We start from the raw sequence: 27,675 nt of genomic DNA on the forward strand, positions 1-27,675 counted from the left end.
AGTTTCAAAACAAATAATTTAATATATTATGTATAATATATACACAGGTTAACTTAACAAGGCTTTGTACAACTGTTACAAAATTGGTCCACGCACAATCACCCACGCACACGTAGACAGACAGACAGACGGACGGACAGGCTGAACGGAGTCCAGGATATGATCAGAGGTGGGAGTAGGGGAGGAGGACATGGGTTGGCAGTATAGTACAGTCTGGTTCACATCCATGTCGAAATGTTCATAAACTTATGGTTAAAAAATCTATCCGGAACAAGAAAGGAACGAAATATAAAAAGAAAAACTAAGAAAAGAATAAACCCTCAGGTAAGATTTAATTAAGTTTTTTTTTTTTATTTAAGGAAGTTATTCTTCCACAATTAAACCACAATTTGTTTCCAGCGGCTCCTCCCGCCCACCACAATACTATCTGTAATACTAACACTACTAAGTGGAGCCTCTCTCTCCTGGCCCCCGTTAAGTGCTTGGTTCACGTTTTTAAATCTAGTCTTGCCCCCCCCCCCCCCCCCCCCCCCCGCATAACTCCATGCTGATATGGTACAATGGCCCCCCCGACTGTCAAAAAAATTACTTGGCATGAGTTGAAATAGCTGCTTCAGACGCTTCGTTCCGCCTGCGACTGAGGACTGAAGTGAGGCGTGTCGGAGCCATCCTCCCACACACACCGGAAGGTACAATAGGGGTTTGTGTTAAATACGTAAGCGTTGCATCATTTCTTTTTGATATGTCAATGACCCGCCCCCCATGCAGTTTTTCACATCCCATTTCGCCCCAACATGGCGAGTTAAGTTGTCCGGAGAGAGTGTTTCCTGAAGTTCCCTGTGTGGACCCATGATGCAATAGGCTTTGGAAGAGCTCTTCAAAAAGGGCCGGGAGGCATACGATTAAGTCTACAAGAACGCTGGTGTCGGCTCGCAAAGTCTGGCAGTTAGATGTAATGGCAGCGGCGGCTCATCCCGTGAGGTAAATGTTTGACGCAGCTTCCTCTCCCGTTCTCTTTCCTTATATCTACCGTCGCTAACAGTCATTCAATGTGTTCGCTTACATCAGTACCAATAAAAAGGGACAAGGAAATGGCACACACTGCGAGACCAAGACCCCCGTTTGGCATTAGGCTTTGAACCCGGCGATAGTTTGAGACATCCTGTGTCAATAAAGGGCGACTGCGTCGAGGGCACACCGGGAGGGTTACACTATGACCGTGTGGCGGCGCCAGGCTCTCCTCTTGTCCTGCGGGTCCAGGGCTGATCTCCTGAGGGTGACGCCGCCCCCTCGATCCGCCCACGCCAAGGACGAGGGGGAGGGAGCCTCGTGAGCGAGACAAGGGAGTGGCACTTGATCTATCCGCAATCCCTGCTGAATCATTATGGGGGTGGTAAAGGAGCCCTGAGGAACCCCTAAATGGCTGCTCGGAGCCCCTTCTATGACTCGGATCACCTCTACCCTCTCCCCCATCCACCCCCTGAATCTGTCCCCCCCGTCGCCCAGCTCGAGGTCCAGGTTCATGGACACGGTCCTGGCTCTCCCTCCCCTGGTCTTCCTGTAGTGGACCGGCGGTGGCGGCTGGTTCCACTGGGGGTGTTGTTGCGTGGCCACCTGCAGGTGACTGGAGGCGTGGCAGGGGTTGGGCAGTCTAGTAGGGGAGAGCCAGGAGGGGGCGACCATGGAGCGGGCTTTGGCCAGGCCGTGGGGCTGCGGGTGCAGGGGATGACCGGGCCCGTGCGGGGGTCTTCGGTAGGCACCACCGAGGCTGGCTGGTGGCTGGTAGTGAGAGTAGAGGAAACTATGGGGCCGGGGACGCGGGGCCGATCTGGGGGAGTTCAACCTCTCGCGCCGCCCGCTGTCCCTTTCCGAATCCTTCCCATCAACCCCTTCTTCCTTCCCTCCTTCCTTTCCCTCCTCCTCCTCTTTATAAGACGACTGCTTCCCCTCTAGAGTCTCTCTGGCCTCCTTCCCTTTTTCTTCTTGCTCATTTTCATTTGTCAGAGCGGTACATCCTCCTCCCACCACCGCCCCCTCCTTCTCCTTCTCCTCCCTCCCTTCCTTCTCCTCTCCCTCTCCCGCCGCTCCCCCGTAGTTGCTGGTTTTGACCGGCTCGTGCTCCGAGTCCTCGTCGGTGCCGCTGCCCGGGGGCCGGGGGCTGGGGGGGCATTTCTTACGCTTGCGGGTCACAGCGGAGATGATGGACTTGGGGAGGAAGTCCCGGGCGCTCAGGTCCTTCTTGGAGCCCAAGGGAATCTGAAAGGAGCCAGATCAGTGTCGGGTACATCATGAGCCCCAGGGTGCGGATCCATGGATAGGTATTTTTTTTTTTTTATCATTCTTTTTTTTATTATTAGATTTAGATTATTAGATTATATATTGTTGAACTATTATTGTAGGGCAAATATAACTGAGAGGGCATACATACCCTCATCTCGCACCTTGTTGCCCATATGCACATGTCCAGAGTTAATTATATTGATTTGTTATATTGTTTACACTGCTTTTTTTACTACCTGTACCCCCCCTCCCCCATGCTGCTATGATGCCTGAATTTCCCCCAAGGGGATCAATAAAGGAATATCTTATCTTATCTTAATACTCACAATGGGCCTCATGCATGAAGCGATATAAGAACAGATTTCGTTCTTAACTAGCATTTCCTCTTACTTTGTTCTTACCTGGGATTCAGCAACGTTTTCTTATTGTTGCTTTTTTCTCAGGCAAGAACAAATTATAAGAGTGGTCGAGAGCACTCTTACCGGTTAATTGCCCCCAAATACGACTTCAATAATAATAATTATTATTATAACGTATTGCGTGCGTTCTGTCTGAAATGGATTATATATTGCTGTTAGAACAGTTATGCTCTGGCCGCCCAGGCCATTGATTGATTGAAGATTTTATTAACAGATTGCAGAATGGGTACAATACAGTACAGCTCAATACACACAATTGTTATGGGGAGGCAGACCAGAGAAAGACGTTTGTCTTGTTTACATCAGGGTCCCCCATTTTCAATTCATAATGACATTTATTGACAAAGCCTACAGTACTTTGCTGGAATGATTCATTTTGCACGTACTGTATACAGTACGTGTGTATGCGTACACTGCGGGAGGTGGCCAGAAGCGCGCAACTAGCCAACTACTATTATATTACTATATTAATACAGTATATTCCACTATATAGCTATAGGTGCTGTATGATGACAATACTATCTAATTTTGATCCATCGCAAAGCGCTCCAGCGCTTGAATACTCTCGTATTATAATGAGCCCGCGAGGCGTGTCTCTGTATGCAAATGACTTGCGCGAGAACGCGCATCCAGTTTAGAATGAGTGGGATTCACCATTCCAAAAACCTGGGTAAGAACAGATTTGGACTTTGAGAACGGCTTGATGAATGTGGCGGTGGCTTTTCTTATTGTTCTCTTAACAGACAGGTAAGCAAGAATATAAGAAAAATAATAAGAGAGTATTGTTGAATGAGGCCCAATGTTCTGTTTACTTAGATATACATGGTCGGGATGTAAAGATGCACATATAAACACCTTTTCCCCAATTCCCTTAATTGGAATATTTTTTGTTGGGAATAATATATAATAATTGGAATTAGCAACACTGTACTTATTGTACTTATTTAATGCCTATTCTTATGTCTGTACTTTCTACATTGCACTACTTCTATTGTATTGTATACCTATTCTTAAGTCTGCACTTCATGCATTGCTTTTATTCTGTCAACTGTATGCAAATCTTATGCCTATGTTCATTTTATGTTATTTGCTGTGAAGCACTCCATGTATGAAAGGTGCTATATAATAATTATTATTATTATTATTATTATTATTATTATTATTATTATTATTATTATTATTATTATTATTATACCAGTTTTCATCTGGAATAGTAACATGCAAGTAAACACACTTAGCAACAACTATCCTACTGTTTTCCAGGATGAAACCTGGACTCCATGCTTAGTCCAAAGTGCAAAGTATCACTAGAAGAGCTAACAGGAACTTACCTTTGACTTAACTGAATCGCTGGTGGTGGAATCTACATATTAGAGAGAAAAGTGTGTTAGTTAGGGTCACGTCACCAATCAACACAAGGCAGAATACAGTTATGGGGAATCTGATTCATCACAGAAAACTGATCTAATGTTAAAAGGGGAACCTTGGCAATGTGTATGCAACATTTGTTTCTAAGGTTCTATGATTTAGCAGAAGAAAGAAGTCATTTCCACAGCTTCAAAAGGTTAGAGCACAATTACAACCACTAGAGGGCACCACATCACTATATATAATTATGAATTATGTTCAACTAAAAAACATTTGAGTAATATTTTTGTATTTCTTTATCATAATTTTTTTTTAAATATATATTAGATTTAGATTATTGGATTATTAGGTTATATATTGCATATCTTTAGCATTTCGTTTAGAAAAAAGTTTTACTATATATTAGATTAGATTTAGATTATTGGATTATTAGATTATATATTGTAACTATTTATTGTAGGGCAAATATAACTGGGAGGGCATACATACCCTCATCTCGCACCTTGTTGCCCATATGCACATGTCCAGAGTTCTGTATCGTTAGTGGCTTAGCTTGGCATCGCCTTCTGCACTATCTCGCGTACGTGCACGCGTACTGAATAAACCACAAATGTACCTCTAATACCAGTATTAGTCTGACCACACCCCTCATCAGCTTACCTTCATAAGCAGGTGTGTGGTCACCTGCTCTCCTCCTTCTCGCTTTCACCACAAGGAAGAGGTGCCTCGGTAGATCCCCACACTTGACACCATGATGGAAGAAATTGGATTAGGAACAGCTTGGGAAACAAGGATACGTTGACATCATATCTTTATTTTCTCTCTCACTATTTTCGAGAAAATACGGCGATATTGTCTTCGTACTGGAGTGTCTAGAAGATGATGATCATTCTACAAACCCTCCACCGGTTTTCGTATTGGGAGCACGCCGCTGCATGCTTCTCAACTGCAGTTCCTTGCTGTGTTTGTTGGGGTGAAACCTGTCAGGCCACAGCTGAACTGTCGGACATGCCGCTGTTGTGAGGAGCGGTGCGTTCCAGGTTGGGTGAGTAGTGTTTGCTGGCGGGCTCCACTTGTCTGTTAGTGCTATGGGGGCTACTAGACAAAGTTTATGGAAACCGGCCCCAGGCTAGGGTCCTTTGTTTAGCCGTCTAGGCGACAGAAGGCCTTGGTCTGGCGACCATTATAGTTTTAACTAGTGGGCCGCGACCATTGACACTGGTGATCCCTGTGTGTTCTGGACGAGTGGATTCTCTCTGTCACCGTGTTAAGACCCCATCTTTCATATCCAAATGAGAGTATTCCTTCACGAGGGGATATGTGCATGTAATGTGCGATAGCGGCAGATTCATGTTCAAAGTCAGCTATACAGGCCAGTTGGTACTGTGCTGATTCCGCCGGACGTGTTAATGTCACCGTTGTGAAGCGGTGTTGACGTCTTGTTTTCTCTTTTCTCTTAAAAAGTGAGGAGGGTTCAGAACGGCGGCCTGTCTGGGTGAGTGTTATGTCATTGTTTACATGTTCATAGCTTACGGTTAGCCGGTCGGTGGCCTGGCGCGGGGTAGCTTGACTTCTCGCGCGCCGCCGGGAGCTCGCTCCTGATCGCGTGCGTCGTAGATCGGCGTCTCGCGAGCGGAAGCGATAGCACCCGAACGGTTGGAGCAGCCGTTAGCTTGATGCTATTCTGTTGAACGTGCTTTGATTTTTAACATGTTTTACACTCTTGACCACGACGTCATCCTTGACAGGGGATGTTCGTCAACCCTGCCTGAGCCTAGACGGGGATTGCGTCAACAAAGAGGGCTGTGTTCTACGGTGGCTTGTGACTGCACTTCGCTGATCTGCGTTCCGGGCAGGTACGGGGTTGGCCAGACCCTCATAACACGTCTTCTGGTTTTACCTTGCTAAATGTATTGTGAATGACAGTGTTTTTTCCCAAAACGTGTGTTGTTGCAATGCATTTGAGATACGTTGCGGGTTGTGTGTGAGCTGTTTTTGTCACTGGCAGTAGCTTCTCCGTGCAGGTCGTGATGTATTGATCTGGTTGTTGTGTGAGAAACATCATGGTGTTTATGTGTACCGTGTACTCACTACTAAGGCAACTAACCTATGAAGCTATGCTTGGTGACGAGTGAGTAAAAGAATGTTCTTTCTCAGACTGTAATGACAATGGACAGTGAGTTCACACATTAACAGGTTTTCCTGTTTTAACTGGCCGTATTGAGGGTAAAATAGGAGGATTGTGTTTTTCCCCCCCCGGTTCCCTGGGGACTTTATCACCTCCTATCAGACATGTTGTGCATTAATTGTGTCTTTTGTGTGGTAGGGATACGATGTAACTCTCAGCTTGATTGCTGAGGTTGTGCTAAATCTGCTGGAGAAACTTATTTCCTAAAGGGAAATTGGTTTGGTTGCTGTCATGTGTGCTTAGCAAGGCCTGTGGTCGATACTAATCAAGAATGATGTATTCTCTCATTGTGATGATGATGGGTTGTGTGTGTCATGTGACCTACAACTGGGTTGTACTGGCCACAGAAGCACATGTGTATGTTGGACCGGGGTTCTTAGAGCCCTCTCTATTCTGTGTTTTTCCTTAGTAAAAATCAGATAGCAGGTTAGCTCGTGTGCTGTGTGGAGCTGTGAAACGCTTCATAGAGCTGACTATGACTGTGTCATATTCTCTTTTTGTCGTTACGTCGTATCATGGGTGTGGGGTCGTAAAGGGGTGAACTGGTAACCTTTCCTCTCCCCATTGTTCTGTCGGTCAGGGGTACACCCCCTGTCCTTCAAGGTTCCCGTCACGTGGCGGTTCGGCACGTTACGGGGGGGGGGGGGGGGGGGGGGGGAGGGAGTTCCTGGTCCCACGGCCTGGTATATTGGGCGTGTGCACCGCAGGAATTCCCCCGCCATAGAGTACGTCACCGTGCGCGTCTCTGTTGGTAGGACTTCCGTGTGCTGTTCAGGTCCATGTGATGGATCTGTTTTCAGGGGGGGTGGTCAGGGCTCCTCCTCACCAAGCGCCTACTCAGGCCTTCTGTGAGTTCGGACTCCTTCTTCCATGTGATCCATGTGAGGAAGCCTCCATCAGAGTACAGAGCCTTCCTCCTCAGATTGTCAAAATGAGTGGACCCTCTAGAAGGGTCCTTTTCTATTGTATGTATATTCGATTCAATTCGTTTATTGAGTGTGTATGGGTTCGGTGCCTCTTCCCCGGAGGCCCTAAAACCAGTTTTTTACATGGCTCAAGGTGCAATATATTCTTTTCAATCTGTACAGCTCGCGTGGGAAGTCTCTCTGGGGATCCCCGTCTCTTTCCTATGGGAGGGTGGTGGGATGTAAAAATGTGAACATTTTTTACCCCGGCTGTGTAGACTGGGATACATACTGTTGATGCTTCCTTCTTTCTATTCCAGAAGTGTTGGAGTTAGGGAGTGTCACACCCCTCTTGTCGTTCCCCTGGGCGCCTTGGGGATTCAATGACAGGTCTAAATAGCCTGTTCATTGATGGGGGTGTGTCCCGACGCACGTATAGTGCTAGCTCGCTGTAAACAGGCGATTGACTGGCACGCCTTAGTTGCTTGTGGTTGAAACAGCGTTTTTATAAAGCAACTGAGATGGGGGTTTTTCCTCTTCCGGCGACCACATCCCATGACCTGGGTGGGTTGTCGACGGATCCTCGTTCATGTCTGGGGGATGATGACGGGATGGATCTGAACATATGTAGTGGGGTCTCACGCCCTTGGGGTGGGCCACCAGGCGCGGTTCGTCCCGACGTCTGGGTGGCGCCTTCTTTTCATGTTAAGATCAACACGCATATCTGCCCTTCTCCTGGAGTAGGCATGTCGGCGTGGTTAGGGCACGGGACTGGTTCTGGTCACGCTGGTCCAGATCAGTTGAACCCGTTGTCCGCCGGGGATGCAGATCTGCTGTTCTGGTACCCTGAGGGACTTGGGCTTTTTTCAGGGGGAAAAATGCCAGGTCGGTCTGGGTGTCACAGGGTTAAGCGCTATGGAGACCCTGGTTGGGTATGTTTTTACTCAGCACTGTCGTCATGGCTTACAGCCATGCCATTCTGTACGCGCTCGATCTCGTCGGATCTCGGCCGCTACACAGGTTGGTCCTGGTTAGTACTTGGTTGGGAGACCGCCGGGGAATACCAGGTACGGTGTGCTTAGGGGCTGGTTCTCCATTGTTTTTCGCTCCTCTCTCACGCATGGCGAAGAGGGGCCTGTGGGGGTGGTTTTTTGGCCTCCTCTGGTGACCCTGTGCTTCCCGTACCGCCAGGCCCGGTCCGAAGTGATGTTTGCGACCCGTAGGCCTGGGTTAACCCTTTTTGGAAACTGAAACACTTGTACTGCGGTATAGCCGGTGTATACCCGCAGGTGTGTTTTGGAGTTTTTTCTTGAGGGGTTATAGGAACAACCACCGCATTGGGTAACACCGAGGTGGTTGATTCCCTGGTGTGTTGGAGCAGTGTCAACTCCCGGGTTCACCGGTTGAGGGTGCCCCTGCACGTTCATGACGTCTGCCAATCGTGTCAGCCTTCTCTGCCTCGACCCCTCTGGGTGGGGGTTGTTAAATGGAGGCTTGGTCATGCAACACCGCCAGCTTACGCTCCTTCCGCCGGGGCGGCTGTGTTCAGCTGTCCCCTCTGGCGCCTGTCTCGTCCGCAGTCTCCAGGCTAGGGTTAACAGCCTGTTGCCTGGTTTTTCCCCGGTGCGCTGCCTGCTTCCGTTGGTTAACCTTTTTTGTGTGCTTACGGCCATGCTGACTGCCTATTCTGCAGGGTCAGTGTGCCAGGCGGTGTACTATTGGGGGGACGGGGCCCGCTCGGCTTACTGGCCTGGTTGGTTCCGCCTGGGAATACCAGGTGCAGTAACTGAGGGGCCTTTGTCCGAATACGCTGGCGATGTGGGGGGCGGGGCACTACGTGCCCACCTGGTGGGGTCTTGATGCTGGCATCATGGACTTCTCCGGGCCCCCATTCCAGGGAGTCCAGTCCTTTTGGTGGGTCTGGGTCTTCCTTCGTGCTCCGCTGCTACGGCCTTGCCACGGGGTTGGGTTTGCCCTTGACCCCGTGATTCTGGGGGCAGTAACGAGGTTGTTCCTCCGTTCGTTCCCGGGTGGCATGCGGGTTGTGCGTGTGTGTAGTCGTGGGTCAAGCCACGGTCTGCTCACCCTGTGCGTTGAGTTGCTTGAGTGCCTCTTCGCACGGTCGGGTCCGTCGCCCTCCCGTGACGTCCCTAATAGGGGGGCTACCCTCCATTAGGGGGGGTCGGGGGGGCTCGGCCCTCCCTGTTCTGATGGTTTTGGGGGGCTGTCAGCGGGGTGTATTTGTCAGCCAAGTGGCTCCGCTTGGCCTCCCTTGTGCAGAAGGCGATGCCAAGCTAAGCCACTAACGATACAGAACGTTAGGTTATGACTATAACCAAGTTCTGTTAGTTAGGGGCGATGCTTGGCATCGGACGCCGCTGCAGCCCTTGTCCTCACCTTGTGGTGAAAGCTTGGGAAGGAGGAGAGCAGGTGACCACACACCTGCTTATGAAGGTAAGCTGATGAGGGGTGTGGTCAGACTAATACTGGTATTAGAGGTACATTTGTGGTTTATTCAGTACGCGTGCACGTACGCGAGATAGTGCAGAAGGCGATGCCAAGCATCGCCCCTAACTAACAGAACTTGGTTATAGTCATAACCTAACGTTAATTATATTGATTTGTTATATTTAAGGCTGTCAAAGTTAACGCATCATTAACGTATTAACACACAATTCTATTAACGCCACAATTTTTTTTAACACACGATTAACGTTTTAGAAATATATATATATATGCAACATTTGTTTCTAAGGTTCTATGATTTAGCTGAGGAAAGAAGTCATTTCCACAGCTTCAAAAGGTTAGAGCCCCAAAATGTACAGCCCCACCCCACCTACCCAACCTCCCCCAATGCACAGTTTCTATGTCAAATGTATATACTCTTCTTCTGGATTTTTTTAGTATCACAAACAGTACTGTATTTGAAAATCTGGTATGTCATAAATGTATAGATGTAGCAGTACTGTCTATCTGTATGTCGTGTGTGTCATATGATGAATTGAAAATGGGGGACCCTGATGGAAACAAGACGAAAGTCTTTCTCAGGTCTGCATCCTCTTAACAATTGTATGTATTGAGCCGTACTGTACTGTACCCATTCTGCAATCTGTTAATAAACTTTTCAATCAATCAATCAATCAGAGCACAATTACAACCACTAGAGGGCACCACATCACAGTATATGAAATTTTTTGCCCTCATCCTACTACTGTCTTGCCGTAGAAGGCAGAATTATGGTCAACTAACAATGAATTGTTTAGCAGTGTTGATTGGCAGTATGTCTTTACGTAAGTCATGATGCTGTATTAAAACATTCTAAATGTTGCATACAGTGTTCTCCTTCTAACACCAGAGACGGAGACGGTTCACTGTGTGTCTGGTGCGAAACCAACAGCGGTGTAAAGAACTTGAGTCATTTTTGTACTTCGTTACAATACTTAAGTACTGTTTTTGGGGGTTTGTACTTTACTCAAGTATTATTAGGTTTGTATACTTGTACTTTTACTCCATTACATTTCAGAGAAAAAAATACATACTTTTTTACTCCTTACATTTAGAATGCAGACCTACAAAGTACAAATCTCGCAGGTCCAACCATTTTAATTTGTATATTTGTTTCTCTGGCCGAACTAACGTCATAAATTTTTTTAATCCTGAGGCCGCACTTTATTTAAACACAGCCAATCAAATCCCCATCAATGGAAAATGAACCCGCCCATACCCATGTTGATTGGTCCTTGTGTGAGCGTATGCTTGGTTTCATTCCAGCCTTGCCTAAACACCAGCTGATGATTTCACTAATTGGCTCACCTTTTCAACTAACTCACCTAGTTAAAATGAAAACTTGGCCCACGATGGAATCTATCTATCTATCTGGTCTATCCCTTGCAATATATTTTTCTTATTTTTTTACTTTAACTTTTTAGTACTTAAGTACATTTCAAAGTAGAAACTTTTTTTTTACTTTGACTCAAGTGTGTTTTTAGCCAGATACTCTGACTTTTACTTGAGTACGATTTTGAGACGGTACCCATACTTTCACTTCAGTATAATTTCTGGGTACTTTTTACACCCCTGGAAACCAAAGACCAGAAGCCAGAGAAGTGAGTGAATAAAGCAAAGAGCCCAGTCTGACACAGAAACACACACACCAGTGTTGTGGTCCAGTCTCCAGTCCCCAGTCTGACACAGAAACACACACACCAGTGTTGTGGTCCAGTCTCCAGTCCCCAGTCTGACACAGAAACACACACACCAGTGTTGTGGTCCAGTCTCCAGTCCCCAGTCTGACACAGAAACACACACACCAGTGTTGTGGTCCAGTCTCCAGTCCCCAGACTGACACAGAAACACACACACCAGTGTTGTGGTCCAGTCTCCAGTCCCCAGTCTGACACAGAAACACACACACCAGTGTTGCGGTCCAGTCTCCAGTCCCCAGTCTGACACAGAAACACACACACCAGTGTTGTGGTCCAGTCTCCAGTCCCCAGTCTGACACAGAAACACACACACCAGTGTTGTGGTCCAGTCTCCAGTCCCCAGTCTGACACAGAAACACACACACCAGTGTTGTGGTCCAGTCTCCAGTCCCCAGTCTGACACAGAAACACACACACCAGTGTTGCGGTCCAGTCTCCAGTCCCCAGTCTGACACAGAAACACACACACCAGTGTTGTGGTCCAGTCCCCAGTCCCCAGTCTGACACAGAAACACACACACCAGTGTTGTGGTCCAGTCTCCAGTCCCCAGTCTGACACAGAAACACACACACCAGTGTTGTGGTCCAGTCTCCAGTCCCCAGTCTGACACAGAAACACACACACCAGTGTTGTGGTCCAGTCTCCAGTCCCCAGTCTGACACAGAAACACACACACCAGTGTTGTGGTCCAGTCTCCAGTCCCCAGTCTGACACAGAAACACACACACCAGTGTTGTGGTCCAGTCTCCAGTCCCCAGTCTGACACAGAAACACACACACCAGTGTTGCGGTCCAGTCTCCAGTCCCCAGTCTGACACAGAAACACACACACCAGTGTTGTGGTCCAGTCTCCAGTCCCCAGTCTGACACAGAAACACACACACCAGTGTTGTGGTCCAGTCTCCAGTCCCCAGTCTGACACAGAAACACACACACCAGTGTTGCGGTCCAGTCTCCAGTCCCCAGTCTGACACAGAAACACACACACCAGTGTTGTGGTCCAGTCCCCAGTCCCCAGTCTGACACAGAAACACACACACCAGTGTTGTGGTCCAGTCTCCAGTCCCCAGTCTGACACAGAAACACACACACCAGTGTTGTGGTCCAGTCTCCAGTCCCCAGTCTGACACAGAAACACACACACCAGTGTTGTGGTCCAGTCTCCAGTCCCCAGTCTGACACAGAAACACACACACCAGTGTTGTGGTCCAGTCTCCAGTCCCCAGTCTGACACAGAAACACACACACCAGTGTTGTGGTCCAGTCTCCAGTCCCCAGTCTGACACAGAAACACACACACCAGTGTTGCGGTCCAGTCTCCAGTCCCCAGTCTGACACAGAAACACACACACCAGTGTTGTGGTCCAGTCCCCAGTCCCCAGTCTGACACAGAAACACACACACCAGTGTTGCGGTCCAGTCTCCAGTCCCCAGTCTGACACAGAAACACACACACCAGTGTTGTGGTCCAGTCTCCAGTCCCCAGTCTGAGTCGAGTCTCCAGTCCCCATTACCCTAGTGAAGTCCAAGTCCGAGTCCAAGTCATCAAGGTTGAGTCCACAACAGTTAACAGTTGCTGGAATTTGATGTAAAATCTGTGTAAGCAAAGCGCACGATTCGGGGCGTCTCTTTAGGCTGAACTAAAGTACTGAACATGAGGGTATCAATGTGAATCCGCATGTAGGTGGAACACACGTGTCTGGCCCTCGCACGCAATTTAAATAACGTTACGGTTATAGCCATCAATATCTTATGCCAAAATGATTGGGGCCTTTTACAAAAAATAAACAAGTGTATTTAACAATTAACAAGTCTGAGTCCGAGTCTGAATGCAGTCAGTGCTCGAGTCCAAGTCGAGTCACTTGAGTACTACAACACTGAGACACACACACACACACACACACACACACACACACACACACACACACACACACACACACACACACACACACACACACACACACACACACACACACACACACACACACACACACGTTGGTTTATGTGAAATATGGGGACATTACATACTTACATGGCATTTTGTAACTAACCCTAACCTTATCGCTAACCCTAACCTAATCATAACCGTAACCCTATAACCATAACCTAATTTGTGTTATGGGGACACCCAAATGTGTCCCCATGATGTTTTTGGTACCCATTGCGTGAGTGTCTAAACAGGTCAGTGTCCCCTGTAGTATAGAAATACAAGTACACGCACACACACACGCACACACACACGCACACACACACACACACGCGCACACGCACACACACACACAGAGATAGACCTGGTCCTACCGAAGAGGTGGCTCCACGGTCTCAGCTAGAGGACGGGTGCGGAAAAACAGAAAGTGGGAAGAAGAAGTAGTAAAAAATGGTAAATATTCACAGCCGGCAGCAAGAAAAATACAACAGTGGGAGAGAAACACGTGCAGCGGAAGAAGAACCAATGAAAAGGTCAAAGAGAGAAAAGCAGAAGAAGGGCGAAGCCTTCGGGGGGCGCTAGTGTAAAATGTCAAGCGTAGCGCGCTGAGCTACTGTATATCGTTAGCACGGGTCGTGTGGAGGAGGTCACATGGGGTCACTGATTTCGGTGAGAGTGAATGGATGAGTGGAAGTGTTAGTTCAGATTAGTACCAGACGGGGTTAGAGGTCATCTTACTGTACGAGGCGCTGCTCCACAGCCAGGAGAACACGCTCATTTATTATGTAAATACTAGATATGTATTGTTTATCCGTGCGAGTGTACCATAATAATAATAATAATTAATTACATTTATATAGCGCTTTTCTAGACACTCAAAGCGCTCCCCACAATGTAGGGTGGAAATGGCCTCCTTCACCACCACTGGTAGCACCCAACCTTGGGCTACAGGCTCAATGGCTGCCACACACTGGCACCGGGCACACATCACACTACACAATGGCTGAACGGCTCAGGAGACAGGGATTGATATCAGGGGAAGGGGAAGTGATGATTAGGTGGCCTTGATGTCAGAGAACTGATTGGGAATTTGGCTAGGAACATCGGGGAACCCCCTAGTCTTTACGATAGGCGTCCTGGGTTCTTTAACGACCGAGATTCAGTCAGGACCTCGGTTTAGTGTCTCATCCGAAGGACGGCACTCGCAGCTGTACGGTGTCCCTATCACCGTAACAGGGGCGTTGTTACTGACTAGTCCAGAGGACAGAGTGCCCCCTGCTGGACAACAACACCACCTTCACGTCTGTGTCACACTGCTCAGACTGCTGCCTCTGTTGTCTGACTCTCACCTGACGCCTCTCCTGGCATACCAGCCCTGCCAATGTTGGACAGCAGGTGGTCAATATTGGGCACAGGCTGCATGTCCCTCTTATCCTCTGGGGCCTAGAGAGAGAGAGTTAGAGAGAGAGAGAGAGAGAGAGAGAGAGAGAAGGAGAGGAGAGAGGAGAGAGGAGAGAGAGAGAGAGAGAGAGAGAGAGAGAGAGAGAGAGAGAAGGAGAGGAGAGGAGAGAGAGAGAGAGAGAGAGAGAGAGAGAGAGAGAGAGAGAGAGAGAGAGAGAGAGAGAGAGAGAGAGAGAGAGAGAGAGAGAGGAGAGAGAGAGAGAGAGAGGTGGAGAGAGAAGGAGAGGAGAGAGAGAGAGAGAGAGAGAGAGGAGAGAGAGAGGAAGAGAGAGGGATAGAGAAAGAGAGATGGGGAGAGCGAGAAAGAGAGGAGAGAGAGAGTGTATAAAGGTAGATTAAGAAACATTCTATCACAAGGGATATTCTGTTAATAATCCATTTTGACAGTGCTCCACAATCATACCGTCTCATCCTTGTCCAGATCTCTGTCTCCAAAGAACCAGTCCCCCTGTTGAAGACATGAAGACAGAACGGGTGTCATTCAGCCAGGGGTGTAAAAAGTCAGAGTATCTGGCTAAAAACACACTTGAGTAAAAGTTAAAAAAAAAGTTTCTACTTTGAAATGTACTTAAGTACTAAAAAGTAAATGATCCGTTTCATCTTCATCACTCGTACTATCGTTTGTGGCCGTCTTCTGTAGCTCGTCACTCTGACTGTCTATTCTTCTGATAGCAGGTGTTTAATCAAAGATCCCCGCTTTCTAGTCTTGCACAAGGACCAATCAGCATGGGGTATGGGCGGGTTAACTTTCCATTGATGGGGATTTGATTGGCTGTTTTTAAATAAAGAACGGCCGCAGGATTAATAACGTTAACGTTAGTTCGGCCAGAGAAACAAATATACTAATTAAAATGGTTGGACCTGCGATATTTGTACTTTGTACTTTGTAGGTCTGCATTTTAAATGTAAGGATTCAAAATTATGTTTTTTTTCCTCTGAAATGTAATTGAGTAAAAGTACAAGTATACAAACCTAATAATACTCGAGTAAAGTACAAATCCCCCATAACAGTATAATAAAAGTACAATTACTCAAGTACTTTACACCCCTGCATTCAGGACGCTCACACACAGTGTTAGCTCTGTGACTAAGGACTGTTCCGTCTCCAGCGCTGTGCTGCACTACAGAGCAGTGAGTGAGAAACCAGAGAATTACTCCCGTCTTGCAAAAAGGTATTATTGTTACAAAAAGTGGCAATAAAAATACTTGTATTGGAAGTTGTATTGTAATTTTTAGGTTGCTATCCCTTCAAAGGTGACTATATCAGGGTTCCCACAGACATTGCAAAATAAAATAATAATAAAAAAAGGACTTTCACATACTTTTCCAAGCACGATTTCTCATTTTAAAAGGATACAATTCACTTTTTTTAATTGGAAAAATATCTGATCCAATATTTATGGCTTAAACCAATTTCCGACAATTAGTTAGTAGTTACACTTTAGATTAAAAAAAAAAGGATTCTTGATTCAGAACAATTTTATCATGGATGAACACAACTTTCGATGCGAATGGTTGATTTGAATTCCAGGGACTTTTTAAGCACCTTGTTAAAAAAATCTGTTTTCAAGGAATTCCAGGCCTTGACTTCTTTTTGTAAAAAAAATCAAGCACTTTAAGCACTTCAAGGACCTTGTGTGAACCCTGCTATCTGCTGTCGAGTTTGAATTAGTTTTATGTAAGTGTGTGTGTGTGCTCCTCACATGCAGGATGAGTGTCTCCACTATCTTGTAGCGGTCAGGCATGTGGGTCACCATGTCGGTCATGTTGTCGTCGGACGTCCTCACCAGCGTGGGGCCGAACACCAGGGCCAGGTTCCTGGGCTCCATCTGAAACAAGAGATAAGATATTCCTTTAATGATCCCCTTGGGGACATTCAGGGGTTCCCAAACTTTTCAGGCCGGGACCCAGAAAATAAGGCGTCAGAGAGCCGCGGCCCAATGCACATCGTCAGGCTTTTTTTTTGCCAGGCGACCGATTTTTTAAGCCAAATATCACTTCAATCCTATTAAGTTAGTTCAAGTTAGTTATTCATTTATATGTGCTATTTATGAGAGGGCTAACTTGTTCCAAAATAATAATGATAATAATAATAGCCTCATTAAAATACTATTGTTGCTTCGGTTGTTTTCAGCGTTTTATGTGCATAATCTGTTATTTAGTTTGAAATGTTCGTTGAAATAAGTCGATTTTTCGTTTTTGTTTATTTATTAAGTTAATATAAAACCATATAGTCACATTTTAGAATACAATAGAATAGAATTTTAGAATACAACTAGAAACACTGTCCTGGCCTGCTTCTAAGTTCAGTGGCCTGAAAAAAATAAAAAGAAAAAAAGAAAATTTTGGAAACCATCTCGCGGCCCTCCTGTGGCTGCTCGCGGCCCACCTTTGGGTCGCAACCCCGACTTTGGGAACCACTGGTATAAGACATGGTACAGGTGACATAATTATATGGAGAAGTAAAAATTAAATAGAATAAAAAAGGCAGTGTAAACAATATATAACAAATCAATATAATTAACTCTGGACATGTGCATATGGGCAACAAGGTGCGAGATGAGGGTATGTATGCCCTCCCAGTTATATTTGCCCTACAATAAATAGTTACAATATATAATCTAATAATCTAAATCTAATCTAATATATAATAAAAAATAAATAAACTAAATGCTAAATATATGCAATATATAATCTAATAATCTAATCATCTAAATCGAATCTAATATATAATCTAAAAATGCTAAAAAGCTAAATGCTAAATATATGATCTGATGCAGTATACAGTATGCATAAGGTAGTATATTGTCCTTTTAGGTGGGTGCCGGCTACTGTATACACTGTAAAACTGTATCAACGATTCTACCTCTATATATATATATATATAAATAATCGAAAATGTAATTGAATCGTGGCCTCAAAATCTAAAACTTTAAATGCAATCTGAATATGTGTGCCGTTTACACTCCTAGTGGCTGAGGAGATAAGGGGGGGTGTCAACGATAACATGTTCTTATACATTGTAAGGTTAGGGGAGAACGGGGGATGTTGTCACACGGGTAGGTTGTCACATTCATTAGATTTCACGACCAGAGGGTCCTGTCTCCCATACTTTGGTATTTAAATGTCCAGAATTGGGGTCAGAGTTCACCTACATTGTCATCTTTGGAGTGAAACAGCTGAATTTGAGGTGAGAGGACTTTTTGTGTTTTTCATGTCCATTTGTAAATATTCCGCTTCTCAGTATTTTTCTTCTAGGCTTTTACACAATTGGTTTATAATGAAACAATTATTACCCTTAAAAAGTGTGAAGGGATAGCTATAGTTTAGATTGTTGTTAGCTAGCTAACTAGTTGTTAGATGGCTGTTAGCCTTGATGCTATCAAGACATTCCAGTTGGGGTTGGTCGTCACATTTTATTTGGGGTTGGTTGTCACATGTTGTGTAGGCTATTATTGTTAGGCCGATTTATTGTGTTCTTATTTTGTTATATAGGATGGCCTAAAGATGTGTTTCCTGTTTATGTTCATGTTAAGATGCAGTAAGTTATGTATTTGTCAACTTGTCAATGCAATTAAACTTTCAAATTTAGTTCTGCCTTCTTGTCTTCTTTTTAAGATTTTCCCATTAAAACACATGGTGTGACAACCAACCCCATAGTGTGTGACAACCATCCCCATGATGGGGTTGGTTGTCACAATGTGTCAGAGTGTCTTTGATAGGTGATTAACTCTTTGTTACAATACGTTGGAAAATGAGAGGGATACACATTTCAAGCCAACATCTTAAGCTTCAATTTAATGTAGGAATGACTATTGAAAGATGTTTTGATGATGAGCAATTCATACTAGAGTAAAAAGTGTGACAACTATCCCCGTTCTCCCCTACTATGCTTTAGTGGTTACTATACTACTATAAGTGTTGTGAAGGATCAGATTAAACCGAATATATATATTTATTTATGGATATATATTTAATAGTATTTGTATATCGTTTGATATCCCTTGTATATTCTTTGTACATATACACTGAATATCCCTTTAGTCTACTACAGCCCATAATAGTTCATTCTCTCATTGGACAAGAACCTGGCGCCAGCAGACAGGCCCCTTGAGTCAAGTTCAATAGTGCCGACGAACATGTCCCAACTAGCCCCGGTTCCGCGTAGGAATACGGCTACCGAAATACGAATGGTACTATTTGTTCACCGTGAATATAAATAGGGCGCAAGTAAAGTAGAACTTTCTTTTAGTCCATTAGTCCTTTACCCTCCAACCTAGTAACAGACGTGAAGCCTCACCCACGACCCACGTGTGGTGCAGTATGGCCTATTTTGGCCCCAGAATAGGCATTGAGACCTCGTGTAAATTCATAGCTGAATTGTCATAGTTTGGCACTGTACCGTCGAGTGGGACGTATTTCTATTAAGTAATAATAGTCTATTATGTATGGTGCATCGTTCGGTTAAAGTTCTAAAGTGAGCAGCACCCCCATCGTTTCCTCGCGTTATCTAGAGTCTTAACCAGGCTGGGCAGACCACGCGTGGTGCTTTCATCCGAGGAGTTCTGGGCGAGGACGAGTGGACCTGCACATTGGATTACCTACCCGGACGACTGCTGAGCCTATACGGCATGGAATATCTATTTGCTTTGGGTGCTTTGATTTGTGGAGCGGATAACAGCCAATGCCAGTGAGTGTTGGAATTACCCCCGAGAGGAGCCCAGGTGAGACGGCGCTCAACCCAGACCGAGGCCGCCTCGCTTCTCCTTCGTTGTGGACCTACAGCTACCGTCTACAAGAGGGCCCAAGTGTATTCATCTGTGGATCAAGATCCTGCGGGCACTGTTTTCTGTACCTGAATTCTCCCCAGGAATCGTTGGCCAGATGGGATGCAGCTGACGGCTCTCCAAACCCCCCCCCCCCCCCTTACTGACTTACAACCAGCAGGACCCCTTTAGTATCCCGCTATAATCCTTAAGTACCATCGCTATAGTTTCCCTAAAGAACCATGTTGTATACTTGCTTCCTGCGTAACCAGAGATTGGACATTCAGTGTTGATTTGCCTACGAATACTCATTTGCCTTACAAGTGCATTCAAATCATAAATGTAATTAAGTGAATGTTGTATATACCTTTTGCTATATTAAACCTTCGACTGTTATATTTGTGTGGACCTGATTTCATATGTGGGAAAGTGTTCATCATACTTAGATATCGTGTACTGGATGGCCAGAAGTTAAAGTACATCAAGCGGTAGTGGTTTAATGATACCATACTTATCAATACAGTCAGGGAATTGTACCCCTCAGTTACAATAAGGTTACTATGCTTTAGTGGTTACTATACTACTATAAGGTTACTATGCTTTAGTGGTTACTATACTACTATAAGGTTACTATGCTTTAGTGGTTACTATACTATAAGGTTACTATGCTTTAGTGGTTACTATACTATAAGGTTACTATGCAGTGATATAAGTACTATACGTTCTGCAACGTAAGTGTATCCTGAACATAAAGACACCAGAGCTGTCTATTTCACTTAGAGATGGATGAACAAGCTGAGGTCAGAGGTCAGAGTAGGGGGGGGCGGGGCAACCTTGTTCTTGTCGGCGTTGTCTGCGATCTTCTTCAGGTGGCCCGCCAGGAACTTGAGGGTGTGATGGTAGTGATCTGGTAGATCGTGGATCTGGGAGATGACGGGGTAGGGGTGTAAGGAGGAGAGAGGAGGAGGAGGAGGTGGAGAAGGAGGAGGAGAGAGGAGGAGGTGGAGAAGGAGGAGATGGGGGGGGGGTGAGAATAAGGAGAAGGGAGTGGTGGTGGAGGAGGAGGAAAATGAGAACGAGATGGTGGTGGAGGAGAAGAATGAAAAGGAGGAGAGGAAGAAAAAGAATGAGGGAGAGTGGTGAGGAGGTGGAGAGGGAAGAGAAGCAGGAAAATTAGTGGAATGATTAGGAGGTGGAGAGGGAGGAGAATGATGAGGAGAAGGAGGAGAATGATGAGGAGGTGGAGAGGGAGGAGGAGAAGCAGGAGAAGGAGGAGAATGAGGAGAAGGAGGAGAATGATGAGGAGGTGGAGAGGGAGGAGGAGAAGCAAGAGAAGGAGGAGAATGATGAGGAGAATGATGAGGAGGTGGAGAGGGAGGAGGAGAAGCAGGAGAAGGAGGAGAATGATGAGGAGGTGGAGAGGGAGGAGGATAAGAAGGATGAGAAGCAGGAGAAAGAGGAGAATGATGAGGAGGAGAAGAAGGAGGCAACATGTGAACAAACCAAAAAGAAATTCAGTCAAAAGAAGTAAAGAAAAAAAATTCAAGTTCACGTTTTTCACCAGATCCACCAACTACCCACACAAAACACACTACAGGTCACTTTAGGAAAAAGCAAAGGTAACTTTACAAACCATAAATGTATGTTTTTGTATAGTATAGTTAGTATAGTATAGTTACATATAGCATAACTGTATATTGTATAGTATATTGTATAGTAGTTGTGACGTACATGGGTACTGTACGTGGGTTGGTCATTATCATTATTACTGTATTTATGACACCATGTGAACATCAGGTTAGTATATGTAATATGTGTTATGTTTTGTATGTGATGTGTGTGTGTGCCATGGTAGCTAATGCTGTCCCTTTCTTTCTTTGTCAGGTGCCGCCCGTCCCTACACTGAAGAGTGCTGATTGCCTGATGAGTGGCAGCTGATGGCAATCGCCTCGGGGGGCGGGTGGATAAAAACCTGACAGCACACACACATCCTGGCGCCTCTCTGTGTCAATTGCCAGTGACCAGAGCGTTGGAGGTTGCCCTTGTTTTCCACTTTGTGTGGGTTTATATATATTGTAGGCCTCTGTGCCATTCACCACTATTAAGTGGATATCTACATATATATATATTTACTCTGTTTGCCACCGTTGAGTGGATTATTTCAATACTGCCCTTTGTTTCCACTTTGTGTGGGTTTGTATATATCGTTGGCCTCTGTGCCTATTTTCTTCCCTGTTAAGGGATTACAATACCTATATATTGTTGGCCTCTGTGCCGGCTACCCCTATTAAGGGGGCATATGTATATTTTTGGCCTTTAGGCCATTTTTGCCACTGTGCGTGGAACGATATATGGTGTTGGCCTTTGTGCCAACCCTTTTACTTACCTTACTGTGATTCTCTGTTTGTTCTCCCCTTACCTTTTCCCTGTTTGTCTGTTTGTTGTGGGATTAATTCCCTTCTTTATATTATAATAAATATCATTACTTTTGGAAAATGCTTTGTTTGTTTCTTGCCTGCCGGGACCTATGCTTAAAGCACCTACTGGATGGGCTGGTTTCATGTACAGCCCGCTCCAGCTATATTCCATAAGGTCATCAGACCTTTGTACATGACAGTAGTGTATATAAAACTCATTACCTTTCATTCCTAAGCTTAGCATTGTATAGTATTTTATCTTAGTACCTTTTATCATGTCTATCTATTATCTATTCTATTATTTGTATTCTTTTTGCACAATAAAGACGGGCATGGCCACCTTCATTTCACTACATGTCCTGTGTATATGTATGTGACTAATAAATCTCTTGAAATCTTGAGTCACACATGTGTTCTGCACATCATCACATATCAACGTACCAACTTCTTCATGGTCTTCAGACGATCCCCGGCATCTTCCAGACGGTTGGCGTCAATGAAGTCATTGTACTTGTCTGCAGAACAAGGGAAGGATTGTACTGAAGTACAGTAACGACACACACAGTCCCTAAAGACAGGCCCATTGTCTGGACCAATATATACAGCACTGAATGAACTGAGTATATAGACTGTGTACAGTACATAACAGTTAGTGCTTGTTTGACCCACCATCAGTAAACACGGGTTCCGGCAGTTTTCTGAAGAAAGACTTGAGCAGACTGCTGATGACATTCAGGTCCTGCCACCTCTGTGGAGAGAGAGACATTTACATTTACATTTAGTCATTTAGCTTACGCTTTTATCCAAAGCGACGTACAGCCCAAACCCACCGAACGCGGGATGCGGGCGGGTGTGAGGCGCTTCACTTTCAATATCTGCATTATTACCACACATATAGATGTTGTTCAACCAGCTAATGTGTCTGTATCTTTCCCAATACAAATAAACCATACTATACTTTTTCAGGAGTTCATTCTAACATTCTAATTAATTAGATAACTGGTTATACATGCAAAATGGACAATAGAACACTGGAACTGGAAATCTTTAAAAAATCTTCAAACAGGGACTGACTTCGCATATAGACTATAGGCATTAACAGCTGTTCCAATGTAAACGTGCCTCTTCCTCTGTGCGCTTTCGCCCGCTCTGAAGTCGGACTCGGTGTGGACGGCCACGCGCGCTGTTCTCGCACGAAACCTGCACGTTCTGTACTCTATCAGCTCAGCTGAGTAACAATGTTCATCAAGGTGTTGAGTGCTACAGTGTAGGTTAGTAATGTATATTAGGACAAGTGCATGACAGTAAGGTTAGTCAGGGTTAGAATTTTTTTGTCTTCTTTTTTTTAGATAATGGTTGAGAGAGAGCGCTGTTAGTATTACTGCTATATTCCATCAGTTTACTGAACAGTAGAGACCTATATCATCAGTTTACTGAACAGTAGAGTGGTCAGTGGTCAGATGAACTCAATGGTACACTGGTTGAAGAAACTTGGCTTGGCTTCAAAACCAAATTTTCATCAATACTAAACAACATGGCCCCCCTAAGAACCACCAGGGTAAAAAATCGCGCTGAGCCATGGATGCACACTGAAATACTGACCGCTATGAAAGCCAGAGACAAAAAATGCTCTGAGTTTCGTAAAGGTCAGTCAAAGCTTACCAAAAGCACGAGCAGTGAACTCCAAGACCACGTGACTGAACTCAAACTAGAAAGAAACAGACTAAGAAATGACGTAAACTCCATGATCAAAACTGCTAAAAAAAATTTCATCAATGACAAAACCGAGGAAAACAAAAATAAACCACGTGAACTTTGGAAATTACTCAACAATCAACTAGGCTGCAGTAAAAAACTCAAAACCAGGTTCTCAAACATAAACATAAAGACGGACAACACGCTCATCACAGACAAGCTGGATGTAGCCAATTACTTAAACATTTTCTTCACAAACATAGCCACAACACTGGTAAACAAACTACCCTCCCACTCAGGGCAGTATGGGGTAGAACACATAGTAGCATACTACAAGAACCTAGGCGTCCACAAAGACGACTTCAAACTGGAAATAGTAACTACAGATGAGGTACTCAAAAAACTGAGCGCCCTCCAACCAAACAAGGCCACTGGCCATGACAACATCCCCTCCAAATTCCTCAGAGACTCAGCAGCAGCCATCACCCCAGTCATCACACACATAATAAACCTCTCCATAAAACAGGGACACGTCCCCAAGGACTTCAAAATTGCGAGAGTAACACCCCTGCACAAAAAGGGCAGCAAATTAGACCCGGGTAACTACCGCCCTGTTTCTATCCTTACATCCATCTCGAAAGTCATGGAAAAAATAGTATACGAACAGATCGAAAAGTACCTCGCGGAAAAAAATCTAATCTACAAATTCCAATCTGGCTTCAGAACATCCCACTCCACTGACACATGCCTTCTCTACTTGAACGACCACATCAAACAAGAGGTGGACGCGGGCAAATACTGCGGCATGGTCATGCTGGACCTACAAAAGGCCTTCGACACTGTCAATCACACCATTCTGATTGACAAGCTAAAAGCAATTGGTTTTGATAGTTTATCAGTGAGCTGGATACAATCCTACCTGGAGGGGAGGGAACAGATGGTGGAAGTAAACGGTACCCTATCCCCCCCCCTCACAGTGAGCTGTGGTGTTCCACAAGGAAGCATACTAGGACCGCTACTATTCCTAATTTATGCAAATGACATGTCGTCAGCTTGTGACTGCAACTTGTTCCTGTTTGCGGACGACTCAGCCCTGCTGGTCTCTGACAAGAACAAGTTACAGGTTGAAAAAGCCCTCAGCTCGGAACTAGGCAAAATCTGCATATGGCTCGCCGACAACAAACTATCATTACACATGGGCAAAACAGAGTCCATTCTCTTCGGTTCAAATAACAAACTCAGCAAGACCGACGGCTTCTCGGTTACAGTGGGTGACAATATTATCACAAGGAAAGATGAAATTACCTACCTGGGTTCCATCCTAGAGGCTAATCTTTCCTGTGACAAAATGGCATCCAATGTAATAAAAAAAGTCAACCAACGAACGCGATTCTTGTACCGGATCTCCTCTCTGGTAAACAAGAATACCCTGAAGACTCTAGCAGGAGCACTCATTCAAGGGTACTACGACTATGCTTGCACCTCATGGTACCAAAGCACCTCAAAGGCACTAAAAAACAAATTACAAACATCTCAAAACAAGCTAGTCAGACTACTACTTGACCTGACTCCTAGAACCCACCTCACCCCTGCCCACTTTGACAACCTAGGATGGCTTAGAGTAGACGACAGAGTACAGCAACTTGCAATGGGCCTGGTCTACAAGATACACTACGCGACCAAGGTACCCATGTACATGTCAAAATACTTCCCAAAGGTCAGTGAATACCACGATCACAACACCAGAGGGAGCTCCACAAATCATGTAAAACCCAGATTCGGCTCAAACAAGGGACTAAACACGTTTCGCAATTATGCCACATCAATGTGGAACGCCCTACCCAAAGCTGTAAAGGAATGTGAATCACTACCCACCTTCAAAAACACTCTCAAAAAACACCTACGTGAGACTGCAATTCGAAACTGGCCCCTACAAATGTCCTAACCTAGTTGTACAGTAAATGACCAAGTAAGGCTTTGTCAATATTCCAATGTACAGTGTAAAATGTGTGTGTGTCCCCTTCCCAACCCCCCCCCCCCCCCCCCCCCCCCCACCTCCAATGTACAGCCCTCACCCAACCCACCCAACCCCACCCCACCCAACCAACCTCCTCCAATGTACAGTTTCTATGCCAAATGTATATACACTCCTTTTCTGGACACTTTTGTATCACAAACAGTACTGTATTTGCAAATCTGATATGTCATAAATGTATAGATGTAGCAGTACTGTCTATCTGTATGTCATGTATGTCATATATGTTATGATGAATTGAAAATGGGGGACCCTGATGTAAACAAGGCGAAAGTCTTTCTCTGGTCTGCATCCCCTTAACAATTGTATGTATTGAGCTGTACTGTACTGTACCCATTCTGCAATCTGTTAATAAACTTTTCAATCAATCAATCAAGAGACTTAGACCCTCAGTTTACTGAACAGTAGAGACTTAGACCCTCAGTTTACTGAACAGTAGAGACTTAGACCCTCAGTTTACTGAACAGTAGAGACTTAGATCATCAGTTTACTGAACAGTAGAGACTTAGATAATCCGTTTACTGAACAGTAGAGACTTAGATAATCCGTTTACTGAACAGTAGAATATCCAATACCAATTTCGGTACATCCCTAATTGAGGTATATGGCCAGAACCCCCTCCCCCCCCCTCGCCTCCTCCGCTGGGTTGATCTCCAGACCCCCCCCCCCCCCCCCTCACCTCCTCCGCTGGGTTGATCTCCAGGCCCCCTCCCCCTCACCCCCCCCCCCCTCCAGGCCCCCTCCCCCTCACCCCCCCCCCCCCCCCTCCAGGCCCCCTCCCCCCCTCACCCCCCCCCCCCCCTCACCTCCTCCGCTGGGTTGATCTCCAGACCCTTGTTGAGATGCTCCTGAAGGCTGGTCACAATGGCGTTGTTCCCCGGGACGCGGTAGATGCCGGTGTACTCCAGCCCCATGGTCTCCACCAGACCACAGCACATCTCCACGATGAGGGGCACGAACTGCAGCGGGGGGGGGGGGGGGGGGGGGGGAGGGGGGGAGGGAGGGGGGGATGTGTGGTGGGAGAGAGGGAGGTGAAGAGGGAAGGAAGGGATGGAGAAAGGGAGAGACAGGGTCGATTTAAATAATGCATTACATGAAGCCTTTTCTTCATGAATCTAAAACTATTGGGCCATCTAACATTGTACATAACACTGTACATAACACTACATAATACTTTACATAACACTACATAATACTGTACATAACACTACATAACACTTTACATAACACTACATAATACTGTACATAACACTGTACATAACACTGTACATAATACTGTACATAATACTGTACATAATACTGTACATAATACTGTACATAACACTGCATAACACTGTACATTATACTGTACATAACACTACATAACACTGTACATAATAACACTGTACATAACACTGGACATAATACTGTACATAACATTGTACATAACACTACATAATACTGTACATAACACTACATAACACTGTACATAATACTGTACATAATACTGTACATAATACTGTACATAATACTGTACATAACACTGCATAACACTGTACATTATACTGTACATAACACTACATAACACTGTACATAATAACACTGTACATAACACTGTACATAATAACACTGTACATAACACTGGACATAATACTGTACATAACATTGTACATAACACTACATAATACTGTACATAACATTGTACATAACACTACATAATACTGTGCATAACACTACATAATACTGTACATAACACTACATAACACTGTGCATAACACTGTACATAACACTGTACATAACACTGTACATAACACTGTACATAACACTACATAACACTGTACATAACACTGTACATAACACTGTACATAACACTGTACATAACACTACATAACACTGTACATAACACTGTACATAACACTGTACATAACACTGTACATAACACTACATAACACTGTACATAACACTGTACATAACACTGTACATAACACTACATAACACTGTACATAACACTGTACATAACACTGTACAT

The 27,675-nt window shown here is 45.1% G+C and overlaps 1 protein-coding gene across 1 annotated transcript in view; it reads right to left on the reverse strand.

The window, feature by feature from the left end:
* Positions 1-599: 599 nt before the first annotated feature.
* The window catches only part of LOC311241644 (rho GTPase-activating protein 23-like), a 151,163-nt gene continuing 124,087 nt past the window's right edge, over positions 600-27,675 (reverse strand). Inside the window, exons 16-24 of the mRNA XM_084330521.1 lie at positions 26,474-26,626; positions 22,607-22,685; positions 22,379-22,452; positions 20,354-20,443; positions 16,458-16,583; positions 15,158-15,202; positions 14,643-14,736; positions 4,031-4,062; positions 600-2,256 (exon numbers count right to left, since the gene is read on the reverse strand). Coding sequence (XP_084186647.1) covers positions 1,207-2,256; positions 4,031-4,062; positions 14,643-14,736; positions 15,158-15,202; positions 16,458-16,583; positions 20,354-20,443; positions 22,379-22,452; positions 22,607-22,685; positions 26,474-26,626 — 1,743 coding nt within the window. The 3' untranslated portion in view covers positions 600-1,206. The remainder of the gene's footprint in view (positions 2,257-4,030; positions 4,063-14,642; positions 14,737-15,157; positions 15,203-16,457; positions 16,584-20,353; positions 20,444-22,378; positions 22,453-22,606; positions 22,686-26,473; positions 26,627-27,675) is intronic.

Source organism: Notolepis coatsorum, assembly GCF_963971535.1.
Source record: "Notolepis coatsorum genome assembly, chromosome: 15".
In the NCBI taxonomy this organism is placed as follows: Eukaryota; Metazoa; Chordata; class Actinopteri; order Aulopiformes; family Paralepididae; genus Notolepis; species Notolepis coatsorum.